The 24929-nt window shown below is 41.6% G+C and overlaps 2 protein-coding genes across 3 annotated transcripts; one reads left to right on the forward strand and one right to left on the reverse strand.

Annotated features, from left to right (window-relative positions):
- The first annotated feature begins 557 nt into the window (after positions 1-557).
- On the forward strand, positions 558-9200 carry LOC120629575 (WD repeat domain phosphoinositide-interacting protein 2). 2 transcript variants are annotated; one of them, XM_039898543.1, is made up of 4 exons: positions 558-878; positions 1896-2057; positions 5097-5947; positions 7938-9200. In XM_039898543.1, the coding sequence occupies exons 1-4, from the start codon at positions 802-804 to the stop codon at positions 8054-8056; spliced, it is 1209 nt and encodes a 402-aa protein (XP_039754477.1). In that variant the 5' UTR covers positions 558-801; the 3' UTR covers positions 8057-9200. The 2 variants fall into 2 exon arrangements, 1 of the variants encoding a protein (XP_039754477.1); XR_005658991.1 differs by having other exon boundaries at positions 559-878; positions 5097-6713; positions 7938-7967.
- A 4009-nt stretch (positions 9201-13209) lies between these two features.
- LOC120629574 (nuclear protein localization protein 4 homolog) lies at positions 13210-24588 on the reverse strand. Its single transcript, XM_039898542.1, has 9 exons — positions 24493-24588; positions 23908-24174; positions 23431-23588; positions 17757-17929; positions 17366-17581; positions 16465-16654; positions 16271-16404; positions 14420-14580; positions 13210-13922 (listed from the first exon to the last, which is right to left on the reverse strand). Exons 1-9 carry the CDS (start codon positions 24511-24513, stop codon positions 13437-13439), a joined length of 1806 nt encoding a protein of 601 aa, XP_039754476.1. The 5' UTR covers positions 24514-24588; the 3' UTR covers positions 13210-13436.
- Between the last annotated feature and the right edge of the window lie 341 nt (positions 24589-24929).

The following is a 24929-nucleotide window of genomic DNA, read 5'->3' on the forward strand; positions in this document are numbered from 1 at the left end:
CGGTGTGCACACGTGACCACGTCTAGAAGTGCACTGTGGCAGTGCGGTGCCCACACCGCACCAAAGTGGAACAATTTTTTACTATGAAAGGGCGCATCTAATAAAACTTATTTTTTCTTAGATTTATTTTACAAATTGTTCGGGAATAAATCTTTTAACATCCAAAATAGCAACATTATTACCATTTTTTTCTGGCAAAACCTTATTTCCGAGTGAGAACGACTATAGTAGCCACTACAGATTGGACCTATGTTACAAACACTGACCTATATTATACTATAGATAGTTTAATAGAGATGAATTATAGATAACATACTATTACTCAATGGAATAAGGCTGCTCCTTCAATGGGTTATGAGTGTACAGCAGTAAAATTCATATTTTTTTCTAACCTATTAACGTTGTGACGCTTATTTCAAATATATGAAATGGTGTATCAATCATTTTTCTACAATACTAATCGTATCCAAAATCTTTATCTTTATAATTGAATATTTAAATAAAAGTCAGGTAAATAATATATTAATATTACATTCTTGGACAATCTCTGTGATAGTTACTCTGTGGTAGAGATCAGCGAATGGATGAATAAAATTGAGTTGTTGTGCGGGAGGGGACTTGTTTTTACTTTTTAGCAGCAGCAAGGTCGTTCTTTGTGTCAAAATTCTACTTGTGACGAACAATCAAATTTTTATTATTTATAACGAGTAAGCTACTGTTTGTGTTCCGTAACAAAGGTCATAGTGCGCGTATGTTGTAAATAGTGATTATTGAAACCAGATCGTAATATCGAACGGTCCAATGAGTTTGGGAGGAGGTCACAGCGCCGAGGGATCAAATGCGGGAGGAATATTCGTCCAATTCAATCAAGATTGCACGTAAGTGAACTCAATTGTAGTATAAAGCGGAGTACGCTGAAAGAGAAAGCCAAATCGGGCGCGCCTAAGGAAAAGCCTTCGCAAGCAGCTGGCAGCTGAGACGCTCCTCGGGCTCGGCCGCAGCTGGCAGGGTTCGGCCCTCGGCTGAGGCACTGTTGCGATGATGCAATATGTCAATGCCAATGTTTTCGCAACTGCGATCGACGCGCTCGTCATAGTAAATAAACAGCCTTACTACTTAAAACCAGCGAGAGCTATTGTAGCAATTTACTTAAGATAATATTATTGTTAATTAATTCCTGCCATCAGCTAATGTTCATTTTGATTATAGACAATGATCAACTTCCTCAATTATTGTTTAATGCATCTATAACTTGTCTTTACATAGAGAATGGTAATGACAAGCTTCAACACAACAAAGAGGTAGTTTTTTAAAACCTCTAACAAAGCAGTTTATGTTAGATTGGTGAACTATACTACAATATAAGGTATTTGTTGGCCTTCACATATGTCACTTCAAAAACAGCTGATACAGCTCATATTGCACTAATCTTTCAATTGATGTTGCAATTGTATGATAACAAGCAGCCTGCAAACGTGTACCTCTTACATGTGAGATAAGCACATTAAATTTGAATATATCCAAGCTGATACCATGCACTGAACTCTTGGGCATATTAGAGTTAAAATATTTAATATTTCAAACAGAACTATGAAGGTTACACTGGCTTTTAACCTTGAGCTATTCTCCTAAGCAGGAGGAAATTCCCTTTGCTCAGGAGATTGGGAAGGTTTATTCACCATTCTGATCCGGTGAATCTCTCCATGGTGCGTTGTTTTCGCAGTGTTTTTTGCCAACACTAAGTGTTATAACAACCTAATATAGTCATCATCAGCCTAATAAAGGTTCCTCATGAAGTTCTCTCTTAAGAGCGTTTATATTCTGCTTCTATATATAGTGATTTATATTGTCATTAGAATAAGAACAAGAATTCTACATTACTTCCATTAATGCAGGTCTCTGGTAGCGGGGAGTAGTAGTGGCTACCACCTGTTTGCGCTCACCCCTGATGATGGAATTGAGGAAATCTATGCGAGCCGGTCGGGGCAAGATACCTGCCTGGTGGACAGACTCTTCAGCAGTTCCCTGGTGGCTATTGTCACTGTTGCGGCGCCCAGGTAATCTTTACATGCTTTAACACTAAATAAACAAATTTAATGCATATAGCTATTCTGAGAATTTGGCTTTGAGATTACCACGATTTCAATCAAATCACTATTTTGACATCACAACAGTATCTTAAAAAGTACATTAAGCTGTAATCAAGGTAGGAAGTGAACTCAATATTTGTAATGTCAGTTCCGTTAACCTGTGCTAATATAATAAATTATTATCAGACAATGATTTATCTTCCACAACATAAGATGCGTTCAGTTGAAACTTGTGTTACAGTTCCAACAGTTTGTATGTTTGTACACGTTAAACTACTGCCAGTCCGATTTAGTAAGTATTTTCGGTTAAAGGCTACAGGATGTCATGTACGCGTGGGATAGAACTATTTTTAGAACACCTGAATTTTAGAAGTTTTGAATTTGAATTGAATAATTTCGTAAAGTACTCTTATTACATGTCTCAATTGAAAGAAGTTGTTATTCGATGATAACTTTTAGAAATGATGTGTCCGGCCGTATGAAGTAGTCAATACGCTTCTAAAAGGTGGCCTGTTCAAGGCTGGGCTTTGGTGATACAGTCAGGCCGCATGGAGCAGTTGCGTGCTCTTGGTCGCGCGCACGGAGCTGTGCGGGGCGCGGGGGGCGGGGCGCGAGCACTCTTGGCCGCGGCCCGCGCGCGCGACACAGCTGATCGCAATCAGTTGTCGGCGACCTCCCGTCGCGGTCACCCACTAATATCTTCGCTACATTCGATGCCGAGTTAGTGATCGCTGGTCTGACTCGGACCAGCCTGTCATACCATAACAGCTCAGTAGTACTGAATTATAGAAGAAGAAACACTTTATTGCACGTATATCATACAGGAAAAGAAAGAGTAAGGAGTTTACAGTAAACAATGTAGTCATGCAAAGGCGGTCTTATTGCTGCAAGCAATCTCTTACAGGCAACCTTTGTAGACAGGATATACAGCAAGAGAACGGGATAGTGCCAATAGTGTTGTAATATATACATAAATACCAAAATGTAGAGATACAAATACATACATAATTTAAATAAATATACGTAATAAACATAAGTAGATTTTAATAATAATTTACAAACAATAATAAAACAAAAACTTCAAATGCCATTACACAAAGAGAGGTTACTTCTGCGGATTCCAGCAGGCAGATTGTTCCAGAGCTTAATTGCTGAAGAACTTCGTTTTAGAAAATGGTACTCAAGACGGTACTTCCATTATAAATTTAATACCTTTCTAAATATGTTATATTGTATTGACACAGCCGTCACAAGTTATGGGAATAAAATAATGATAGAATAAGATTCGCACATTGAATGGTGCACATGCGGTATTTGTATAGCCTGTCGCAGAGCAAACATATCTGCCGCGCCGCGTAGGGCGGGTTGCGACGTCTGATATCAAATTCGCCTCGAATTTTGTAACATCTGGGACGTTTGAGTAAAACTGAGGGAAGATGAGTTGCCAACTCCTGGCGAAGTTCCATTTTCGATAATTACTGTGCAAGTGCTACTAGTACACGTATCTTTGTGATAATATAGTGAAGGTATGAGTGGTTACGATGACTCGCCAACTCTGAGCGCAGTTATGTCTTTATTTTATACATTCGAACTAATCCACGTATGCCAAGACTCTCTCCCTCGCCTCGCCGCGGTCGCCTGGAGTAGCGCGCCAACGCAACGGCTCGTTTGTCTTAACATGGCGGAGTGACGATCGCTATGCTTTCCGAGTGGCTGACACTATTTCGACACCACTCAAAGCCCATTATCACAATCACAATAGACGCAGCGCGATGAGGACACCCTGAGCAGTGGCGTCATTCCTCGAGAAGCTCCGGCAGACAATCATTATTCGTATTCGTATAAACCATTACAAATACCAATTTTATATAATTTATCAAATACAGTTTTCTTTAACATTGCGCAAAATGTTATAAATCATTTTAAAACCGGTTGAACCAAAAATTAAGCTAAAATCTCATCAAAAGAAAGTTAAATCTCGAAGTCATATAGGCTAAATATAATGCCTATAACATTTATTACTTGGCGTGCGCTGAGAAAACTATTGATGATACATATAAAGTATTATATTATACGACATGATTAAAACACTCATTATTACCTACAATTTTTTTTTTTTTTTTTAAATAGTCTTGGAGAAAATATATCTAACTCTCATAGTTAGCAATACCTAAAAAAAATTATTTAATCGCTGATGGATACAAAAGTGGGTTACATAAGTGTCGCAGTATTCTTATTTAAATACATACTTACATAGTTTTATCATCAACGGTTTAAACCTGAACACGCTAGAACACGCTTCCACCTGGAATCTACAATTCGCCTGTCACCACAAATTTCTGACGTGCATCAAAAAATATATGGTTCCTCGAACTACAGCAACAACAACTTCCTTAGAATTAAGACGCGAACATAAAGATCAGATTTTGTATAAATAAGTTAATGGTATGACCGATTGTCCTTATTAAATAAATTCAAATATAGGATACCAAAACCCTTAAAGAGAAATTGTCAGCAGCAGTACACATTTCATCTTGCACAAGTTAAGCGTAATTATTGTTTGTCGATTCCTCCAAAGGTCATGTGAAAGATATATCAATAAATACCAACATATTGGTAAATTCTTTTATAAGTACTCGAGGATCCGAAATCAGGAAATGTGTTTATGTCGTGTGATCTACCTAACTGTTGAACGCGAGCTAAAAATATAAGCACATATGTGCCTAGTATATAATATGTACCTACAAATTTGTGGAAACTTAACTGGCTCATTGGAAATACCTTATCTAATTTTGCAACTATGTATAATGTATAGCTGTTTGTTTTCCAAATAAATTAAATAAAAAAATAAAGTAGCAGTAAAACACTTTCTAATTCATTACATTATTATTAAAATACTACTTTAAAAAGATTTCGAACACGTACACTACTCTTTATCCAAATAAACCGTTCGTACGGAGCGCAGTCGGTGGGGACAGTCTGACTGCAGCGTTGCGCTGTCGGCAGGAAGCTCATCGTGTGCCACTACAAGAAGGGCACGGAGATCTGCAACTACAGCTACAGCAACAGCATCCTGGCCGTGAAGCTCAACCGCTCGCGCCTCGTGGTGTGCCTGGAGGAGTCGCTGCACATCCACAACATCCGCGACATGAAGATCCTGCACACCATCCGCGACACGCCGCCCAACCCGCGCGGCCTGTGCGCGCTGGCGCCCGGCGCCGACCGCTGCCTCGTGGCCTACCCGGGCAGCAGCGCCGTGGGCGAGGTGCAGGTGTTCGACTGCGTGCACCTGCACGCCACCTGCGTGCTCAGCGCGCACGACAGCCCGCTGGCCGCGCTGGCCTGGTCGGCGTGCGGCCGGCGCCTGGCCACGGCGTCCGAGCGCGGCACCGTCATCCGCGTGTTCGCCGTGCCCGAGCGCGCGCGCCTCTACGAGTTCCGGCGCGGCGTCAAGCGCTGCGTGGCCATCGCGTGCCTGGCCTTCAGCGCCTGCGGCGCCTTCCTGGCCGCCACGTCCAACACGGAGACCGTGCACGTGTTCCGCCTGGGCGAGCCGGCGGCGCGCGCCGACGGCGACGGCTGGATGGACTGGCTGTCGTCGGCCGTGGCGGCGGGCGCGGGCTACCTGCCGGCGCCCGTGGCCGGCGTGCTGGCGCAGGGCCGCGCCTTCGCGTCGGCGCGACTGCCGCGCGCCGCCGCCCGCGCCGTGGCCGCCGTCACCAACGTGGCCCGCAGCCCGCGCCTGCTCGTGGCCACGGACGCGGGCGCCGTGCACGTGTTCGCGCTGGACGCGGCCGACGGCGGCGACTGCGCGCTGCTGCGCACGCACCGCCTGCTCGACGCGCCGCCGCCCGAAGGTGCCCCCTAGCCCCTAGCACTCGCCCCGCGCACTTCGTTACACGCCGCTCGGCGTAGGCACCGCGATAGGCTGCGTTCCCCCTGTCGTGGCGGATCGCTAGACTTGCAGTTTTATTTATTGAGAATAAACACCAATCTCACTCCGGATACAAATAAAAGTACAGTCTAAGTACAGGAATCATATACCATTAGATAAATTTAATATTATATATTCTTCCTTTTCTGCCATCATGCCTACTGCAATTTATCAGATCCACTGCGCTTTGATGTTCAAGTATCGATACTCGAAAACGACTCTTCGATTGCGTGTGAGAAAGTCTCGTACTAAGGCTACAGGTGACAAATCTATTCGAGCCAGTACTTATTAAACAGTATTCGTGTTAACTTGTTGCATATTGGGCAAGAATACATCGAGGTTGACATGATTTATTTAGATTTTAAATTTACGTTCACTATTGTTACGTAAATCCACGTCTCGTTTTCTGTCGCCCTCTCGGCATACTCGACTCGCCGAGGCGCCGAGTGGGGCGGCACGAGGCGCGGCGTGGTCGGCCGAGCGCAGTGCCAGCAGGCGGCGCGGCGCGGGTCCGCCCGCGGCCCTGCCGCCCCCCCACGCCCTTCCCGCTCCCCGCTGCCCCATAGTGTCTATGTCCCATGTGTGTACTCCGCCCGCCGCAACAGACTGAACAGTACCGTTCCCCGCAGCCGCGCCGGGCTGCAGCTACGCGGGCGCGCTGCGCGGCCGCCAGCCGGACCCCATGACAGGTAGCCCCCGCCGCCCCGCACACAGTTCGCCCCCTTTTATATTTGCTCGCTTGTGCACCCGCCCCCGCTTCTATCCCCTCCCCCACTGCCGCCCGACACGCCCGCCGGCCCCCGCCGACGGGCGCCGAGGGCCCGCTCGCCGAGCCGCGCCGCGGGTCGGTCGCGCAGCGTTCTAACTCCTCGTTTCCGCGGCGCAGGCGCGCCGGCGGCCGCGCGCGCCTAGCGGCTCGAGGCGGCGCAGGTGAGTGCCGCGACCGATCCCGCCGGACGGCGCCCGCACGCCCCTTCTGCCGGAGCGCTGCTTGCAGATCCGTTACACTCATTAACCGTTTACTACCATCACCCGAATTTGTGCTTTTGTGGATTCCTCGCGTACTCCGATCGCCGTCCATTTCGTAGTTATCGTATCGATGTAAATGACTCCACCGATAATATTTGCGATCAGTAAAATCATTAATGTCAGTCTGCCTCATTTGAACGTCATCATTTTGTTAGTCTCTCTTGCATGTTGAACACTGTCAAGTTACTATTAACCTCGATGAAATGGTGAGTTGCGGTGACGGAACCTTCACAAATTATTTGTTATTCCAATAAGCGAACCGTGTGATCGAGCGTAATAGATAGGAGTCGTTATATTTTTTATAGCTTACAACCGTAGGGTACTGAGCTTTTTATGTAAATTTATTTCCCATTTTTTGTAGTAAAAGTGTGCAATTATATGCCTATTCCCATGTCAGGTCGGCCTCCCGACCGAATGAGTGATGATATTCGCGGCGACGATTTAAAGTCTCGCTCGTTCGCGCCGATCACACGGAGCCTGCCCTCGCTCGCTCCCGCGGCCGGGGCTCGGGAGCGGCGAGGGCAGCGGGCCCGATGGCCGGATGGATGGCTGGACAGTACGATTTGAGGGCTACGAGACTGAATTTTGTAATAAAATCTTCGACTGTCAATTTAACTCGACATTAAAAGCGGTCAGTGACCATTAATGAACAAGGGTGATCGAGGTGTTTCTTATTCCCGCAATATTGTACTGGGACCAATATTTTTGTAGTATTTACTATGACGGATCATATACGCAGAGCGTCTTCTAGCTCGCCTCAGGAAAACGATTATTTCAGACTGCGTTTATACGAAATGAAATTGTAAAGAAAATAGTGTAGAAGAAAACAATGCGTACAGTCGGTTCAGTAGTGTATCGCCAGCTCACCGACGCTGTGTGCGCAGAGTCGGAGCGCGCGGGCGAGCTGGGCGCGGCGCTGGCGGGCGAGCCGGCGCGCGGCGCCTTCGACCTGCGCGACCCGCGCCACTTCCCGCCCATGCGCCAGGCCGCCGCCCCCGAGTAGGCCGCCGACGCGCCGGCCGCCGACGCGCCGGCGGCGCCGCCTCGGCTGCCGGCGTCTCTCGGAGTGGCGACCCCAGCTGGTGCGTCGCTTGCGTGTGAATAATGGAGTTGTAATTATTATGCTAACCGGAATTAGTTTTAAGTCTTCGTTCGGTCGATCGTAAGTCTCGCGCCGCATCGGATGAGGACTATGTTTGATTGTTCGCGGGAATGTGAGCGAGGCGGTCGCCGACCCTGTACATAGCTGTACCATACGAGCCCTTGTAATATAATTATTGTGACGTAATGTATTAGTTAGTTTTACCATGTGATAGCGTTCGGGAGAGTCGGGTCGAGTGGATGTGTGGATGTGTGGATGTGATTGGAACGTGTGCCTGCTGCATTGAAAAAAAAATGACAAAAAAACTAAATATAAAACTGCGACCGTCGCGGGACCGTCTGTCCGGACGCATCAGGGCTCGGGACGGGCCTGGGGTCTCCTTAACTTCACTGACGAGCCGGCCCGAACACGGATCGGTAACGACGAGTCTCGTGAATTGTAAATAAACTGTTTGACCCAACAAAGCCGCCGGCGGGTCCGGACAGACATACATAATGAAAAGTTCTGATGCGGCTTCACATATCAGAAGCGAAATTATTTTTAGTTAATTATAAATTCGAATTTAACCGAAGTGAACGGCGTCTTCGACACTCGAGTAATACACACATCACCAGAGTAGTTCTTTTTTGATTGTTAAAAAGATCCCACCAGTCGCTACTCCGCAAAAAAGTATTAATACAGCTTCTTGCATTTCATTAGGTTCTAATTTTTTTGCAAAATAATTTAATGCGCTAAATATTGACAGCTGTAAATACCAAAAATGTTGATTAAATTATTAATATTATTGACGCGATTTAACTGTATTAGGTGTTGTTCGAGAGGGCGGTAACTTTTGGTGTTTCATTAAGTGGCTATTGAAGTTAATAAATTAAGAACTGTTAAGGGGGCTGCCTTACGTGTAGCGCAAGCTGGCCCACCGCAATTGGTAAAATAGCGAGCGAATGAGTGCGGAGTAGCCGGGCACGAATATTAAAATTGTCGCTTATGTCTGCTGCGGAAAAAAAACAAAATTGTACATATTAAATAAATATTTTATAAAACCTCACTTGACTTTCATTTACTGATGACTCGCATCTCGGCAGAAGGCTTGGTACAAGATTTGGTCACACGCAATCAAGGAGTCATTTTTGCCTATAAAACTAAAAATGGGTTTAATATCACTTGTTTTATAAAGCATATGGAAGGCTCTACAGGAGTGCGAGGTACCATCGGAAACTATAGATCTCATAAAGGATATATACTGCAAAAGCAAAAGCCGCGTAAAGTTAGAGAGACATGGGCCCTGAAATAGACATTTGTAGAGGCGCCAGACAGGGTGACCCCCTCTCACCTAGAATTTTTATAACTGTGCTCCAAAGTATAATGAAAACTCTAAACTGGGATAGAAAAGGAATCAATATTAATGGGAAACTCCTCAGTAATCTCCGATTTGCAGATGACATCATACTCTTCTCTGAAACAGCATCTCAATTACAGGAAATGATTAATGAACTAAATAATGTCAGCAATACGATCGGCTTAGAACTAAATACTCTGAAAACCAAGGTCATGACAAATCACCACGTTATACCGATAAGGGTTCATAACAACACCTTGAATACGTTCTAAGCTATGTTTATCTGGGACAACTATTATCTTTCTCTAAGACCAGACTCGAAGATGAAGTTAAAAGACGAGTTAACATAACTTGGAATAAATTCTGGAGCAATAAAGAAACTTTAAAGTCAAAAATCCCTTTTTTTTTTTTTTTTTTATTTATTTATTAGGTTCACCAACAGATTATACACTGAAACAAGCTTAGGGACTATAAAATTGAGAAACATAAAGTTGTAGTGTAAACCCAATTACTGGCAAACCGGCATGCGTATCTGAAAAAACAAACACACAAGTGCGGGTTCGCAAGTTTACAATAATATTATTGTTGTAACGAAGGAAACACTGTAAGATGAAGTTAAAAAACAGGAAACAAAAACAAACCTTAAATTAAAACAAAACAGAAATGTACGAGGCAATTATCTACTAGCTGTACTAATATGTAGTTGCAGAATTGTTTTGTATTGCTGAAGAGAACATGAGTGGATGTCGGCACGAGTAGCTTGGAATAGCTTGTTGTGCTCTCGGCAAATCCTAGCCAGGACACTGTGAGCGCCCAAATTAGTTCTATACAACTTGCCAACGAACGGTTTGAAGTTACCGAGGCGCGCATTTTTACGCGGAACAGTAAATTTAATTTTGGTCAAAATATTTGGACAGTTGATTTTATTATTTAAAATTTTGTAGAGAAATACTTGATCGGATACCCAACGACGACTTTCTAATGAAGTTAATTTAAAGAAGTTTAATCTTTCGCTATATGAGGTTAAAACGAATTGTTTTTTTTGATGAACTGACAACAAGAACAGAAAACGTTTTTGGATTCTTTCAATCCTTAGAATAGGATCCTTATATAGTGGATTCCAAATGCTGGAGCAATACTCTAAGAGACCCCGAATTAATGCAAAGTAGACGGTTTTGAGAGCCAGACAAGAATTGAATGTTTTACAATTTCGCCAAACAAACCCCAGTAATTTGTAGCATTTACTGATTAATTGATTTATGTGTGTATTGAATGACAATTTTTTATCCAAAATAACACCTAGGTCTCTAACAGTATACACCTCGTCAAGCTACAGATTATTAAGATAATAAGAAGTTTGAAGAGGCATGCGTTTTTTTGTAAATTTAATATGTTGGCATTTTTTAATATTAAGAGGCAATTTATTTCTAACTTCTTTCTTCTTTTCTTCTAAAATTTTCAAATCATCAGCAAACATGGTGAAATTGGAAGATTTAATGTTATCGCACACATCGTTAATATACACTAAAAACAACATAGGGCCAAGGTGGGACCCTTGTGGGACGCCAGATGGAACCCTGAATGGATCTGATTCGTAGCCACAAACTACAACCTTCTGCTGCCTGCACGACAAATAAGATGAGAGCCAAGAGAGCAAAGTTCCCTGAATACCAGCATCATACAATTTGGATATTAAAATCATATGGTCGACCCGATCGAATGCCTTACTTACGTCCATATAAATAGCATCGACTTGATATCCCTTATCAATGTTATCTATTATTTGAGTCGTGTATTCAGTCAAATATTAAAATATATTCCCTTTAAAGCTAAAGAAAAAAATAATGGACTCTTGTTTATTACCCTGTCTTACGTATGGCTGCCAAACATGGATTTATAATAATAAAACTAAAAATAGAATACAAGTATGTCAGAGAGCGATGGAAAGGAGTTTGCTGAATATAAAACGAATACACAGTATAAGAAAAACAACAAAAATAATAGATGCTTTAGAACATTCTGAAAAACTAAAATGGAAATGGGCGGGTCATATTGCACGTATGGACAAGGAAAAATGGACAAATAGAGCAACTACCTGGCAAGGTCCAACAAACAAAAGGAAAAGAGGTAGACCGAAAGAAAGATGGGTTGACGAAATAATAAGAAAAGCCGGTGAATATTGGTTAACTAAAGCAAAGGACAGACAGTCGTGGGGAAAAATGGAGGAGGCCTTCACCCGTATAGGGGTCCATAGTGAAACTTGATTTTATTATTTATTACTAAGAATTTTATATATATATATATATATATATATATATATATATCATTTTTTATGCATGCACATATTATAATGTATTAATAATTGATAAAAATGTATTATGGAAATAAAGAGGCTATAATAAAAAAAAAAAAACACTTGTTTTAGAGTAGCAAATCTTGTACTCTTAATTTCCTTTTGCTCGCCAAAGGCGCAAGCTAAAGGATTGCAGCAAAATTTGAACTGTATAGAATAAGAAAAATTTCCCTTTTACTCTGATATATTCAAGTATTTCTATAATCCTAAACTACCCTCCGATTGCGAGCGACCAAATCTAGTAGTGGGGCATCGATTGTCTATCGCTTATGGCACTACATCTTAGACTGCCAATTTATTTCATCAAAAACAATTGTTCGTAGTGTTGCTACATTCTGCAACTCAGGTTTCCGTACCGCAGGGGGCAGGGCATTTACATTTTTGTAACCAACTTGAATAAAATATTCGACTTTCTATAATAGGAATTTACGAAATTAAAACACCTTTTTACAGAACAAACTGTATTTATCAGTTCTTTATATAAATTGTCTCAAGTTCGGGCTCGTAATGAATAACGTAAGACGTAACCTAAAAATTAAATTTAATTTCACCAAATGTAACAGGTTCCTTATAATAATTTAATATTTATGATACACAAACGAAAAATAAAACTTTTTTACAAATAGTTTTGAGTCGGAGGCGAACGGTGCTAACTCGGTTGGACGTGAAATATCTCAAAACCAAATTGACATTGTGGAAAAAAGATACGTATAGTCGTAAAAATGTAATAGACCCGTTTTGACATTTGTGCAAGACCATAGAATGTAACTGAAAGAAACAATAAAATAAAAATCAATTGCATAAAATGTTTTAAAAAATAAAGTACGTATTTTTTTTTCGGACTTTAAATAATATTAAAGAATATATCGCGAATATTCTTTTTCGCTTACTTTATCGTAGCATGCAATTTACAATTGTTGCGAAACGTTTCGAAAACAGTTACGTTCTCAGTCTTTTTTTTTTATATTAGAGCTGTAACCATTTTTTTTACTGAATATCGAAATTAAATATTATGTAGTAATCTTTACTGCAAAGAATGAGCTCGGTTCTCTAAGCCGCAAATAAAATTTTGAATTGACGACACTGGGTTCGATGTAATGAGTCCGAGTCGATGTATCTGACCGAGCGGCACATGAGCGAAGCGTCCCCGCGCGCACTGCGAAGTTTTTCGTTCCCCAACTTGTAAAGTTGGCTGTGCGCTCGTTTAAGTTTGATATATATCGTTTACTATTACGTTAACTTTGGCTCTTCTACTTTGGACATTAATTTAAACATAGTGATTTGACTCGATTTTTGTGTTCGTCGTTATATAGTACGAACTCTGTTTCAACATGTCGAAAAGTGGACGTACAATCAACAGCCAGTCACGCGAATCGGTTGTGAAGTTAAAGGAATACTTTGACCGAACGACCACTCTTCAATACATAATCATATCAATCGAGTACCGATACAAACTCGAATTGATTTATCGTGAGTATCGAGTACAGTCTTACGGCTCCATAGCCAGTTACGTCGCGGTGACAAATGTCAAAACGGGCCTCAGTAGTTTCGACATCGGTCAATTCGGTTCGGGTTCGGTTCCGCGGGGCCGCTCAGCGCGGCATGGCGCACATCTCGCAGGCGTCGCCGGGCGCGGCGTTGTGGAAGGTGCACAGCGGACACGTCCACACGGGCGCGGCGGGCTCGAGCGCGGCGCGCGCCAGCCGCAGCAGCGCGGCCGGCAGCGGCAGCGCGCGCCAGGCGTCGGCGGCGGCCGCGTCGCGCGTGCGCACGGCGCGCAGCAGCGGCCGCAGCGTGGCCAGCGGCAGCGGCAGCGCGTCGTTGGTGGCCAGGAACAGCAGCACGTGCAGGTCGGCGGCGGCGGCCAGGAACGACGGCGCGGCCAGCAGGTGCCGCTGCAGCGCGCGCAGCGACGGCGCGGCCAGCGGGGGCGCGCGGTGCGCGGGCGGGAAGGCGGCGGGCGTGAGCAGCGGCGGCGCGCTGGCGGGCGCCACGCCGCACGGCACGTCCACCAGCAGGTAGGCCACGGGCAGCCGCTTGGCCGACACGCCCACCTCGTTGCCGTACGCGTCCTTCTCCTGCGAGCGAGCGGCCGAGTGGAACTATCCATCTATAGAACGGGACTTCACCGTCCCCGACTATCTTGAATGAACCATCTTAGACTCTTCGACGTCGGCGCGCCGCTAGTGTGAGTATTTGTATGTATCAACAATATGGCTCAGTTTTTACCGTTTTAAATATAACTTTTATTCAAACCTCCCTCGGAATAGCACACCGCTCATCTGACTTCGAATAATTGGAGCCCGTCGTTCCATTACCCATCCCATTCTCACCTCTGCAACGAGCTTACGTTCGAATGGCCCGGCCGACTCCGTCGCAATCCTCCTTTCCACATAATTTTACTAATTTACCTACTCGTGCTCGCGTCGACACGGAGTCGAGCGAAGTAAAGATCGATATATTCTAAAGCTAACATTACCTCTCGGAGCAACAATGTGCACATATTAATTAACAAACCCTGTTGTGCAACATTTAGCCGATAAAAATGTTCAGTGTGCGATGCCGCCCGGCCCACCTTGTAGTACACGTCGGGCACGTACTGCTGCGGCGAGCAGTCGCGGATGTAGCCCAGCTCGGGCGCGTCGCGGGTGGGCAGCAGGATGCCGTCGCGCACCAGCGCCTGGCACTGGCCCGACACCTGGTAGCCCTCCAGGTGGATCTGGTTGTTGCTGTCACCTGCGGAGCGCCAGCCCGTTACTACAACGCCCCGCACCCCACACCCGAAACTATTGCTGGAAAATAGCTTCCCCTTTTCCTCTTTCATTCCATCTTTTTTGAGATGATAAAGGTTAATTCATCATTGATGTTTAAAATTAAACGACGTGAAACAAATGTCTCGCTAATGTACAATAGTTTGAGGCTAATATATTTTTAAATTTTTGAATAATGCGGAAATAGATCTAATGAATACGACAATCTTTTTAGGAATAACGTTAGATGCTACACTTAAATGGGGTCCACATATAAATAACTTAGCGAACACACTTTCTGCAGCATACGCGGTTAAAAAGGTAGATGCTAGGCTGTGTATATTTTAGTTATATTCTCAGCATTATGTCCTACGGCATTTTATTATAATATTGATTATATTTTCGTTCTGCAGAAGACTTCTGCATGCAATAATGACGGTGCATAGTTAGCACATATTGAAACTTACTTACGTATTTGAAAATTTAATTTATATTCAGGTTAAGTTGCGAACGAAGTTATCACCATCCCCCTACAATTATGTAAACATATATGAATGAACGCTTCATGAGTGATTACGTATCTCGCGACAGGTTTGCGCAAACGTCACTTTTCTATACAATAAATAAACAAAAGTGGCGTTTGACAGAGAGGCTTGCGACGGGCGTAAATCTTGCAATGGAGAATCGTTAGAAATGGAGAATTCCACAGTTTTCCTAGGAGTAACCTTGGATTGTAAGCTACAGTGGGGTGCCCATATCGAGACACTAGCGGGTAAGCTCAGCTCAGATGCCTACGCAGTCAGAAAAATTAGACAGATTACTGACGTGGAAGTAGCTAGGCTTGTTTATTTTGCGTACTTTCATAGTGCTATGTCCTATGGAATCTTGTTAAGGGGTAAAGCTGCTGATATCGAAACTATATTTATACTGCAGAAAAGAACTGTACGATCAATATACAAACTTAAATCACGCGAATCCCTCCGTGAGAAGTTTAAAGAAATAGGTATACTTACTGTAACTTCACAATATATCTGTAATAATATAGTATTTGTAAGACAACAAATTAGTCTTTATAAACAAAAAGTGGATATAAACATTCGACTTGCAAAAAAAGGTCATCAATTAGTGACATCTGCATATCGTCTGCGAAAGGTACAGAAGTCATTTGTGGGATATAAGCTTTTATAATATGATTCCTAAGGTAATTTTGGACCTACCAATGCATAAATATAAAGAATGTGTTAAAACACATCTATTACAGCGAGGTTACTATACAATTGATGAATTTCTTATAGACAAGGTCGCTTGGAAGCATCCGGCTCCGCTTTCATCTCTCACAAGATAGAAAAATGAATGTTAAAATGTAAATTTTTGATGTCGGAACAAGGCAATTGCCGAGTTTCTTGCCGGCTTCTTCTCTGTAGAATCACTACAAACAGACTTACTTGACGTTTCAAAAGTGCTTATATTAGGCCTACTTGAAATAAATGAATTTTGAATTTGAATTTAGATTCGGTATACTAGAACTCGGCTAAGAAATTGTAAATAATTTTATTTATTTCGCGTCGCATACTCAGGACGCACACCACTCTTCGCCACCCTTCTCACCGACCCGAAAGAGGATAACAGTGATCAGTGCAACGACACGAGACAACATAAAAAAGAATGCGGGTTACCCGTGACGCAGACGGTGACGAACTTGGAGCCGAAGGCGCCCGACGAGGCGTGGCGGCACGCGTTGGGCCGCTGGTTCTGGAAGTGGCCCGCCATGATGCACTCCTGCGCCGACAGGAAGTGCGTGTCCACGCCGCTGCACAGACATAGCACTTGGAACCCGAGCCGGCGGCGCACGCGGGCGCGGGGGGCTCACCGCAGGCGGCGCACGGAGCCGTTGGCGCGCTCAGGCAGCAGGTCGGTGAACAGCCAGCCCACGCGGCGCAGGCCCAGCGCGCCCGCCAGCTGCTCCAGCAGCGCCTCGTGCGGGTCGGGCGCCAGGCGCACGGCGTCGCGCGCGCACTGCTGCGGCGGCTCGTAGATGGCGGCCACGCGCGCGCGGATGCCTGCGCACGGTTAGTGGAGGGCGTCTCGGCGAACGACATTGTATTGCTCGTGAAATGCGAACTAATTTGAAAGTGGGATGAAGTACCTGGCTTTAAACAGCAGGAAAGTAGAAGTCATGAAAAACTATGGAAGGATTCACATCGAAAAGAAAACCTTTGACATAATATATGATGTATCCTTCCTTGCTTGACCTATGTCTGCGATACTTGATCCCTTTAATGGAATGACTGCGATGTCCATTTAATGGAAGTAAAGTTAAAAGACAGATCCGAAATGAGGTCATCAGAACTAAAGCAAAAGTTACCAACATTCTTACGCGAAACGACCAATTAAAGTCTGGACACCTCCTAAGATGCCGCCTAGAAAAGAGGAGCAAAATCGTGACAGGGATACCGAGTGAGGAAGAGGAAGGCAGATGGGAGGATGCCATCCAACAATATTTCATAAGAAATCACCCTGTAAAAATATTTAATCAAAAGAAGTGAAAGTTTACCATAAAAACTAATTTTACTTATGACAACCCTATAGAACATAAGAGACCGACACGCGCATAGCACCTACGCTCCGCGACGCGTACCTAATAGGACCTAATAGCGACAGGAGTCACTTGATATTTATTTTACACGTGAGGCCTGTATCTGACATCTTTCAATAAAAATCTGGCAGTGGTTTAATCAACAATGATGAGCGTTTCACTTTCGCGGGGTTACCTAGCGGCACGTCGGGGTGCGGCTCGTACTGGCCGTACAGGAAGCCCACGCGCTGGTGGCCCGTGGCGCGCCAGTAGGCCAGGAAGCGGTCCACGGGCGCCGCGTGCTCCAGCAGCACGTTGTCCACGTGGCGGAAGGGCTGGCGGTTGAGCGTCACGGCGCCGGGCTGGCACGCCGAGCAGATGCCGCGCGGCCACGGCGGGTGCTCCTTGCAGCCTGCGCACGGGCTCGCTCATGTACGACAATGCACAGACGGACGAACATGCTACACGTACATCTTTTCACAAATAAGAAGCTAATTTTTCATTTCGGTGTAGCAGACTTTACAGGGAATACTGTATGCATATATGTATGTATGAGCTGAGTTTTTACCGATTGATCAGTCAATTACCAGGTTTTATTTTAAACGAGAGTTCATCCAGGCTGACGAACTTGCCGGAAGTCATCTTCCTCAAGTATGAATGGAAAGACAAATGTTTAATATTGTGCTCCTTGAGGTAATTCTCATCCCATGGCTCCAAGGGCGAGCAGTGTACACAGCAGCCTTTTGAGTTGTGTCTGCACCTGTAGACAATTCATTTAAAATTTGGCACTATATTGGTTAGTATTTCTAATAAACACAATTATTAATTATTAAATTACGTAATTACTTAATAATCCAAATATATAAAAGAGAAAACAACTAACTCAGTCTCTCGCTCACTGACTAGTCACGAAATTTCAGGAACTGAAAAGACCACAAACTTGAAATTTGAAAGGTAGGTTTCTTCTAGAACATAGATGTCAGCTGAGAACGGCCTTGAGAAATTAGATTTAAACAGCCCTAAGTCAGCTGAGAACGGCCTTGAGAAATTAGATTTAAACACCCCTAAAGCGGCTAAATAGGGGTTTGTATAAAAGTCCTATGTTTTTGAAGTTATATACATGAAGATCTTAAAAACTCATCTATCTATTAAATTTAAAAAATGTATAATCGTATTAAGGAAAATCCCCCCTTAAGGGTTGTAAAATAGGGGGTGAAAGTTTATGCCGTTTTTTTTTATATTTAGCCTTCAAACATGAAATTCTAAAAGTAGGTTCCTCTTCAAGCATTGACATCGATTAGAAAATATTCATGCAACTTTAACCTTAGGGTTAAAAATATTTTATAGGGGTAAAACCGGGCAGGGATTACAAGTATGTATAAACGTTGTATGTTTCCGATGCTAAATCCACCGAAATTCGCATATGGGTTAGTAATCTATTCTACTAATATAAAGAGGAAAGATTATTTTGTTTGTTTGTTTAACTCGAGAGGCTCTGAAAGCACTGGACCGATTTTGATCATTTCAGAGTAGGAAAATTTCGTCCATAAAATTCATTACTTGGCGTGCGCTGAGAAAACTATTGACGATACATAAAAAGTATGCGAGGGATCCAACTATCATAGTTAATTTTGTTCTAAAATTTTATTAAATTTCTGGTGGAGCAAAAAATGGTTTACATTAATATTGCAGTATTAATGTTATTGCCAAGGGAATATTTCTGCTTTTTATTTTGATTAATTAGCCATTTCATTCAGATCACAGGTTTAAAAAATGTAATGGCTATCTACACCTATACAAAAAAGTTACTTTTAGAAAAACTTATACTTAATTGTAAAAGTTGTTTTTAATCAATCAATCAAACAATGTTTACATAGGTGTTAATTAATTTTTATAAGTGTCACATATCCGTGCAAAAATTTGTATTTAATCATTATATCAATTTTGCACATTAAATAAGTCAGATTTGAAATATCAGCCAAAATTCCTGCTCTCTTTTTTGAAAACTGTCATCCCGACAATCTTTATCGTACGCTTTTCAATGAAATAGAAAGTGCATTTAATTAAGTATTTAATTTTAAATACATAGATTCTAATAAAAAAATGAGGTTTAGTTATTGGGCGACTATAGGCATTTACAAAAGCAGGGATAAGTTGTATGAGCTATATGATGAAAAACAATACAATCAGACTCCAACTTTCCTTGAATATGTAAAAAGTTACTCCAAAACATTTAAAAATGTTTGTAGACATGCTAAGTCGCTATACATTAAAGATCGGATAGTAAAATCTGAAAACAAAATACAAACAACCTGGAAAATTGTTAATAATGAATCTGGGAAAACTAAATCTCGAGACGGAAATTTTGAATTAATTATTAATAATAATATAGTAACTACTGATACAGAAGTTGCTAGTACTTTTGAAAACTTTTTTCAGAATGTTCCTATTTTGTTAACAGATACCAATAAATTCCTCACCTACTGCAGCTCAGAATTTATTAAGAGGCAACATTAATGAGTGCAAAGTTTTATTTCATTTCAAACATATAGATGCATCGGTTATCAGTAAAAACTTCAAGTTGTTAAAATTAAAGAAAACAGGTGATATATGGGGAATGTCGGTAAAGGTAATATCTCAAATTATTGACGTCATTGCTCCTCTTTTAGCCATAATTTTCAATGAATGTGTTGATTTAGGTACTTTCCCGAACCTAATGAAACATAGTAAACTCATTCCTCTATTTAAATCTGGTAATAAAAATGATATAAACAATTACAGACCTATCTCAATCTTACCAGCTCTTAGTAAGATATTTGAAAAAATTATATTAAATCAACTCTTATATGATTTTAATGTAAATAACTTACTACACCCTGAGCAGTATGGCTTCACTAAAGGTCGTAGCACAACGGACGCAGGCGCTAAACTTATAAAACATGTTTATGATGCCTGGGAATGTTCACAGAACGCCATGGGTGTTTTTTGTGATCTATCTAAAGCTTTCGATTGTGTTGATCATAAAACCTTGCTTCTTAAGCTAAGCCACTATGGTATCCAAAACGTTGCACTAAATTTGGTTGCCTCCTTTCATCAGCAATAGAACCCAAAGAGTTTGCATAAATGATGCAAAGTCTCAGGGTTCAAATACCTCAATGGGTGTCCCACAAGGCTCGATTTTGGGTCCTTTTCTATTTTTAGTGTATATAAATGATCTACCGTACCATGTCAGTGGAACATGCGACATTGTATTGTTTGCAGATGATACATCTCTAATTTTTAAGACTGATAGGAGTAAAGATAACTCTGACGAAGTAAACCGTGTTATGTCGCATGTGTCGCACTGGTTTACAGTTAACAACTTACTTTTAAATGCAAAAAAAACAAAGTGTGTCGAATTTATCTTACCAAATGTAAAGAAAATTGATAAAAATATAATGATAAATGGTGAATCACTAAAAATAGAGACTTCCACAGTTTTTCTGGGCGTGACCTTGGATAATAAGCTACAGTGGGGTGCCCATATAGATTCACTAGCGGGTAAACTAAGCTCGGCTGCCTACGCAGTCAGAAAAATTAGACAGATTACTGACGTTGAAATAGCTAGGCTAGTTTATTTTGCGTACTTTCATAGTGTTATGTCCTATGGAATCTTGTTATGGGGTAAAGCAGCTGATATCGAAACTATATTTATATTGCAGAAAAGAGCTGAACGGTCAATATATAAACTTAAATCACGCGAATCCCTCCGTGAGAAGTTTAAAGAAATAGGCATACTTACTGTAGCTTCACAATATATTTATAACAATATAGTATTTGTAAGACAACATATTAGTCTTTATAAACAAAAAGTGGACATAAACAGTCGACTTACAAGAAATGGTCATAAATTAGTGTCATCTGCATATCGTCTGCGTAAGGTACAGGGATCATTTGTGGGATTGAGTATACGCTTTTATAATATGATTCCTAAGGTGATTTTGGACCTGCCAATGCACAAGTTTAAAGAATTTGTTAAAACACATTTATTACAGCGAGGTTACTATACAATTGATGAATTTTTTAATGACAAGGTTGCTTGGAAGCATCCGGCTCCGCTTTCAGCTCTCACAAGATAGAAAAATGAATGTTAAAATGCAAAATGTAAATTGTTGATGTTGGAAAAGAGCAACTGCTGAGTTTATTGCCGGCTTCTTCTCGGTAGAATCTGCCTTCCGAACCGGTGGTAGAATCACTACAAACAGACAGACTTGACGTTTCAAAAGTGCTTATATTAGGCCTACTTGAAATAAATGAATTTTGAATTTTGAATTGAATTTTAAATAAATGAAAATAACAGATTAAATAAAAACTTAATAATTTAAAAATAAAATGAATACATGATAGCCATTCATGTATTCAGTTTTAACAATTTTCCATTTAGCTAGTCATTGATAAAAAAGTATATCCAAAAGTTTATCAAATAACATTGGTTTGAAACGTGCAACGGGTAAAAGTTTCAGCGCATCTGACAAGTGGTTGTTTATAAGTACTGTGATAAAGTATGCAGGTATGCAGGTAAAGGCAAAACTTTCAGTGATTTGAAGAGCGGTCTACAGCCGTGTATCATATCTACGCCATAAAACGGCCTTATGCATTTCTTTTGTACTCTAAATCCACTGAGTTACCTCATAGTATTATCCCATATCTTAGGATGGAAGACACAAATCCATGGTATGCCATCAGCGCGGCTTCATTGGTATGAAGCCGCGCTGATGAACTATTGAACTGATCTTATAGAAATTGAAATTCGCTGGTAGCATTCCTTGTGGAGAAGTGTATATATACCACGGGAGATATACTCATACTCACAGGAAATCAGGATTTCTACACAGAAGAGTCGCTGACATCAGCGTAAATCACCCTGAGATGCACACTACTATTATATTTATTAAAACTTCTCTTTCATCAAGATGTAATTTTATAGTAAATACTAATATAGGATTATGTCTAAATCATGGGACAGATTTTGAGGTGCTGGAAATAGGTGTCTAATCTAAGGGAAAACTCACTCTTGTCTCTGATCCTTAACTACACATAAGCAATTCTACCTGAAGCACTTGTTAGGAAATAGGGAATTACAGCACTTTAACTATGATAAACCCGATGATTATATTGAATATATAAACAAATCATAGTTTGAATACTCATTGATAGTGTATTAAAAATAGAATTATGGTAGTAAACTGTCAAAGAAAAGTATAGGATCTATGGCGGGTGAGGCGAGTTAGACAAGATAGATTGGCGGGAAAGAAAAGTTAGCACGGATTTAATAAATTAATTGAGAAAAGGAGATTAAGTAAAGTATTGTGGATAGAACGTTACAAATTGGGTCGAGATGATTTATAATGGAAACGATATACTTAAAGAAATATTGTTGTGGCGAAACAAGAGTCGTATGTACTGATGATGGAGTTGTTAAAAGTTGTTGGTACTATGGTTGTACCTGATGTTGCATCAGATAAATATATCTCTCTCCTTTGGGTTATTTAGGTATCATATATGGAGCCCTAGCATTATTTTATACCGACAGTTTATGTAGCAGAGGTTGCTCTACACAAACAACTTGTTCCAAAAGTCATGATGTTATAAGTGATAATAGTAGTTATGTTTGACCTGACTTAAAATATATCTGGTATCAAAGGGCCTAGCGTTATTACATACGACAATGTTGTAATTGTGTTTATAAGTCTTGTTTTAATTGATTGAATAAAAGAGCAACGATAGAGTTTCTTGCCAGTGGTCTTCTCTGCCGAAGACAGCATTCCGAACTGGTAGTAGAGTCATTTAAAGGTAACAAGTAATATGAATTATAGAGAAGCTTAATATACAGTATTAGAGTCAGTCCAATTATTTTATTTCACTCCTTGGGACGTCAGGGTTATAGAGTACAGACACACAACACTGCTCTGATGCAGGTTGGTGGGCTTTAATGATATTTTGTATTAAAGTAATACTTTAATAGTAAGGAAGAATAATAGTCATGAGAATAAATAATTACTGCTAAGAAACTAGGTATTTAGCTTCAATAATTAATGAAAGATCTAAGTGCCATCCTGAACATTGTGGTTATTGAAGTGAATATCTGAATACCTTGGCCTCCCACCCCATATTTTTTTAGCACTCATAACAACAATCTATCTGTGACTTCAGCTATAATAAATAATGTATTTGATGCTAGCAGCACTTTTACTATAACACAGAAATGGTTTTTATACTTACAACTTGTCATCTCTTTGTCTTTGTATATTCCCTGACAGGCGATAGAGCTGCAAGTCCACCTCATCCTCAACCAGGGCAGTAGATGTAGTAGCAGCTGTGGAAAGTGACTCTGTAGACGGCCCCGCCTCTACTGGCTCACCAATTGGTTTATTGTTTTCCTGTTGGGCAATTTAATATGATTTATAATTTGCTAGAAAATGCAATAGCAAAAAGGATTTCTCTTTGGCAATATCCATCACAATGTTTGTTCTTGTAAAAATGCAAATGCTGCCTTGTGTAAAAAATATTCACAAGAAAATAGAGAGAATGAAAAGTTAGTATCCCAGTCTCTTTAAAGAAATCCCTCAATGATTCTCTGGGTTTCATGTCTTAGACAGTTCTAATTGCTCTCTTTTGCAATATGTATAACCTAATTGACTCAGCAGAAGCTCTTGTATGCCAAAATGTATCACTGAAATAATATAAATGTAATGTCACCTCTGTGCTTGTGGAGGGTTGGTCAAAGAGCACAGCTCCATTGACCGGGCTCAAGTAGAGCATGTCTCCGTGCTGCAGGCCGCAGGCGCGCAGCTGCCGGGACTTGCTCGATATGATCTCCTCCTTGCGCGCGCGGTCCTTGTGCAGGCAGAAGCCGAAAGTGCTGAGGTTCAGCGCCTCGTGCACGCGCTCGTACAGGCGCGCCGTCACGTCGCTGTCCAGCACCTCGATGCGCGCCGTGCCCTCTGCCGACTGCACGCGCAGTGTCTGCCAAAGAACACGACTGACAACCGTGCCAACGACACGCTCCCGATGCTTAGCGAATGTGCACCATCATCGCCCCCAACGCATGCTCACAAACTGACTGCTCATTTCGAATATGCTTGCTGAAGATACAAGGGTCTTCGTCTATTGAGAAGCATCATAAACATTTCTAACTTGAACTTATGTAGCTAAGTTCAAAAAGTTGACAAGCAGTGGCAAAGAAATTTTGGGACTTATGCCTTCTCCTTTTCTTATTCTCCAGATAAACGAATATATTAGACAAAATACTCTTTAAACTTTAGTTGTGCGTGATATGCTTACCATTTTCTTAGATCCTGACATAATATTTATTTAATTTATAAAATATCTACAAGACTGACATGACACTTTTAGAAATTGACAATCCCTTTGTTGTTGACTACTCAGTGACAGTTGTCATTTCACAAAAACATGACATAACAACGTTCGTTCTATAAATTTAAATATTAAACATTGGGCTAGACATGATTCATGTAGCATGCATGATTTCCACCACAAATGTAATGGAGTTTAATAGAATTACAATCTCTGTATACTTTTGAAACTTTCGTATTTGCACATCTATAGCATTTTGGGCAAATAATCCAGTATACGCCAATTTGCATCAAGCCAATGCAATGCAATTACGATTACCAGTTTTGAAATGTGTAGGTAAATTAAAAACTGCGAGGAGCTGATTGCTTATACCGTGGTATTTTCTTAATTTTTCCATTGGCACG

The sequence above is a fragment of the Pararge aegeria genome, chromosome 14 (genome assembly GCF_905163445.1).
Source record: "Pararge aegeria chromosome 14, ilParAegt1.1, whole genome shotgun sequence".
NCBI lineage: Eukaryota > Metazoa > Arthropoda > Insecta > Lepidoptera > Nymphalidae > Pararge > Pararge aegeria.